Genomic DNA, 3,382 nt, shown 5'->3' with positions numbered 1-3,382 from the left:
TTGTCAACAACGAACGGTTACGCATGGTGGAGGACGAATGGTCGCTCAGAGTAGCGGACGAACGGTTGTGCAGAGTAGAAGACGAACGGTCGCTCAGAGAAGAGGACGAACGCTCAGTCTCACAGCAAAAGGCCGAACGCTCTGTTCTTTTTTTTTATTTTATTATTTTGTTTTATTTTATTATTCATTATTTTTCATTTTTTTTATTTTTTATTTTACACTCATGATGAAAATAAAATACAGCAAACCTATTAGTCCATCCGGACGAAATTGGGTGTTGACAACAAGTATGTCATCTATAAACACCACCACGAACTTGTCCAAGAAGGGTCTGAAAATTCGATTCATATAGTCCATGAATATGGTTGGAGCATTAGTCACACCAAAAGGCATAACCACATACTCATAGTGGCCATACCTGGATCTGAATGCTGTCTTCTGCACATCATCGTCTTTCACCAAAATTTGATGGTAACCCGACCTCAAATCAATCTTGGAGAATACCGTAGCCCCGTGTAATTGATCCATCAGATCATCAATCCTTGGCAAGGGATACTTGTTCTTGATCGTCAACTTATTCAGCTGTCGATAGTCAACGCACAACCTCGAGCTACCATCCTTCTTCTTTACTAGTAATACTGGCGCACCCCACGGCGAAGCACTCGGCTGATAAACTTTTTCTCTAATAACTCTTCAATCTGCTTCTTCAACTCAACCAGCTCAGCTGGAGCCATCCGATAAGGGGCTATGGATACTGGTCCTGCTCCTGAGACCAGATCAATAGAGAACTCTACTTCTCGCGGAGGAGGTAAACCAGGAACTTCTTCAGGGAAAACATCCATGAAATCATTCACAACCAGAAGGTCTACACTCTGGTTCACAAGCGCTGAAGAATTTAAACTAGGAGTCCCGTCCTTATGGAACATGATTAGGAAACAGCTGGCACCCTCGAAGATGTCCTTCCTCAATACACCGAGCGATAATGACATGTCTTCATCTTCTTCGGGAAATATTAGCTTCTTACCACCGCAATCTAAAAGAATACGATTGGCTGCTAACCAATCCATTCCCAAAATTACCTCTAACTCCTGCAGAGGTAAGCAAATAAGGTTCACTCTGAACCTGCGGCCCTCTACCTCAATAGGACACCTGGAGCACACATTAGATGTCCTGACTAACCCAGCTGCTGGTGTAGACACCACCAGATCACACGGAAGCTCTCTGACGACTAAACCAAGCCGCTCCACACAAGCTTTAGACACAAAAGAATGTGTCGCCCCCGAATCAAACAACGTCACACACGAAGCTCCAAATAACAAACAACTACTGACAATTAAATTACCTGCGCTGGCTGCCTCAGTTCCGGTCAACGCATAGACTCTCCCTGCTGCCTGAGGTCTGTGCCCACCCCTCTGAATAGATCTGCCAGCCTGGCTTGGCTGTGGTCCTACCCTCCTAGTAGTAGGACAGTCTCTGGCATAGTGTCCTTCTTGCCGGCAGATATTACACCTCTTATACCCTTCTAACTGAGGGCAGGAATTCTGGAAGTGTGGTCCACCACACCTGAAGCATCTAACGGAACTGGCAAAACTGGATTGCTTCGATGACCGAGAGGAAGAACCCCTGGATCCGGAGGAAGAAGGTCTAGAGAAAGGGGTCCTTCTAGAAATGGAGCCTCCCCGGGATATCGTAGGTCCACCAACCCTAAGTGGTTGGCTCTGTTGTTTCTGAGGCCCTTCTGGTTCTCCCTTAGTCTTTTCCATATCATGGGCCATCTCTACCAAAGCAGAGAATTCTCTAATGTGCAATCCCTTCACTAGTAACTTTATATCCTTTCTCAAGCCATTCTCAAACTTGCGACACTGCCATTCTTCATTTATTGACATGGTGTAGAAGCGAAGCAGGTGTTTAAAACTATCTACATACTCCGATACTGATTTGTTGCCCTGAGCCAACTCAAGAAACTCTATCTCCTTAGCAAACCTGACACTGTCTGGGAAGTATTCAGTGTAGAATTTAGTTCTGAACAACTCCCAAGTGATAGCAGTCCCGTTCCTCTCCAAGATCGTCTTCACACTGTTCCACCAATGTCCAGCTTCACCTGTCAGCAAGTATTGGGTGTAGGCTAGCTTCTTCTCATCAGGACATCCCTTGGCTTCGAATATCCTCTCCATGTCCCCGAACCAGTGATCAACTTCATCAGGGTTGCACTTGCCAGTAAATCTTGCTGGGCGATGTTGCAGAAAGCTCTCCAAGCTCCACTCTTGCGCAGGAATAACAACGGAAGAAACACTTGGAGGAGTCCTAGCATTAGTCATCATTTCCATGAACTCCCTCTGAGTGTTCTCGGAAGACACTCTTGCGTTCTCTGCCGATATCCTTGCGGCTTCAAGATTTTGTAATGCAAAGGTATTCTGTTGAACCAACGCAGCATTCTGCTGTTGCAACGTTTGGAGTACCGCATTCAGCATCTGATTAGAGTCAAGTTGATCGACTCGCGGAGGAGAACGATGAGGAGACGTAGGTGCCATCTTCTGTCCACACAGAGAGAAAGACCATTAGCTTGACTCAAACTAATACAACTTCCTATACGAGGTTAGAGTACGCAATCACAAACGAAGCACACTCACAACCTAGCGGTTTCTAAGGAAGGAACTGCTCTGATACCATTAATGTAACGTCCCAAAAATATACATGATGCATATATAATAAAGACGTCATCATACATAATATAAGAAAGCAGTCAAGAGTAATTTAAGGATTACAGTCATCCTTAGAATAGTGCGGAATTGACAACAAGAGTATTTAGAATTTCTCCATGAAAATCACAGAGAATTTAAAACTTAAAATACACACGAGTTATTCCAAACATTAAGAATTATGAAATAAGACTAGCTAATCTAGGCTGCAGCACTGCAGCCTGTCGTCTTCATCAAGAGCTGCTTCCAAAGTATTCTCCTCGCCATCTGCTCCCATCCAAGTGGATGATTGTAAGACTCGTAAATTTTGGGAATGGTGGGGACATGGTAGCTCAGTTTTGGGGGTCATCCTGAATCTCCAATGGTCTTTCTTCTCATGTAGAGAGGATTGAACATGTGGTGAGGAGTAGCAGGAGGTCCTAGTCTTGGATGCTTCCATATGATCCAAGGTGAGTGATAACGGATTAACCTCATGATTGTGGCCGGGCGGGAGTGCCCAAAGTTCCATCAGGCGGTAGTGCCTAAAGTTCCACCAGGCGGTAGTGCCTAAAGTTTCACAAGGCGGTAGTGCTAGGGCGGGAGTGCCCAAGTTTCATAAAGCCACCACGAGTGCAAGACCCGCCATAGCTCGGTAATCATTCTAGTCCGGACGAGTCGGTCTATAAAGGAACAAATCGGGGTAT

General features: G+C 45.2%; 1 protein-coding gene across 1 annotated transcript; it reads right to left on the bottom strand.

Moving 5' to 3' along the window:
- Positions 1-629: 629 nt before the first annotated feature.
- LOC148195359 (uncharacterized) lies at positions 630-2,531 on the bottom strand. Its single transcript, XM_088095171.1, has one exon. It carries the CDS (start codon positions 2,529-2,531, stop codon positions 630-632), a length of 1,902 nt encoding a protein of 633 aa, XP_087951297.1.
- Between the last annotated feature and the right edge of the window lie 851 nt (positions 2,532-3,382).

This window comes from Vigna umbellata, chromosome 7 (assembly GCF_029865625.1).
Source record: "Vigna umbellata cultivar VRB3 chromosome 7, Vumbellata_1.0, whole genome shotgun sequence".
Lineage (NCBI taxonomy): Eukaryota > Viridiplantae > Streptophyta > Magnoliopsida > Fabales > Fabaceae > Vigna > Vigna umbellata.
Note: the sequence above shows the minus strand (reverse complement) of the source record. Positions and strands in the feature narration are given on the sequence as shown.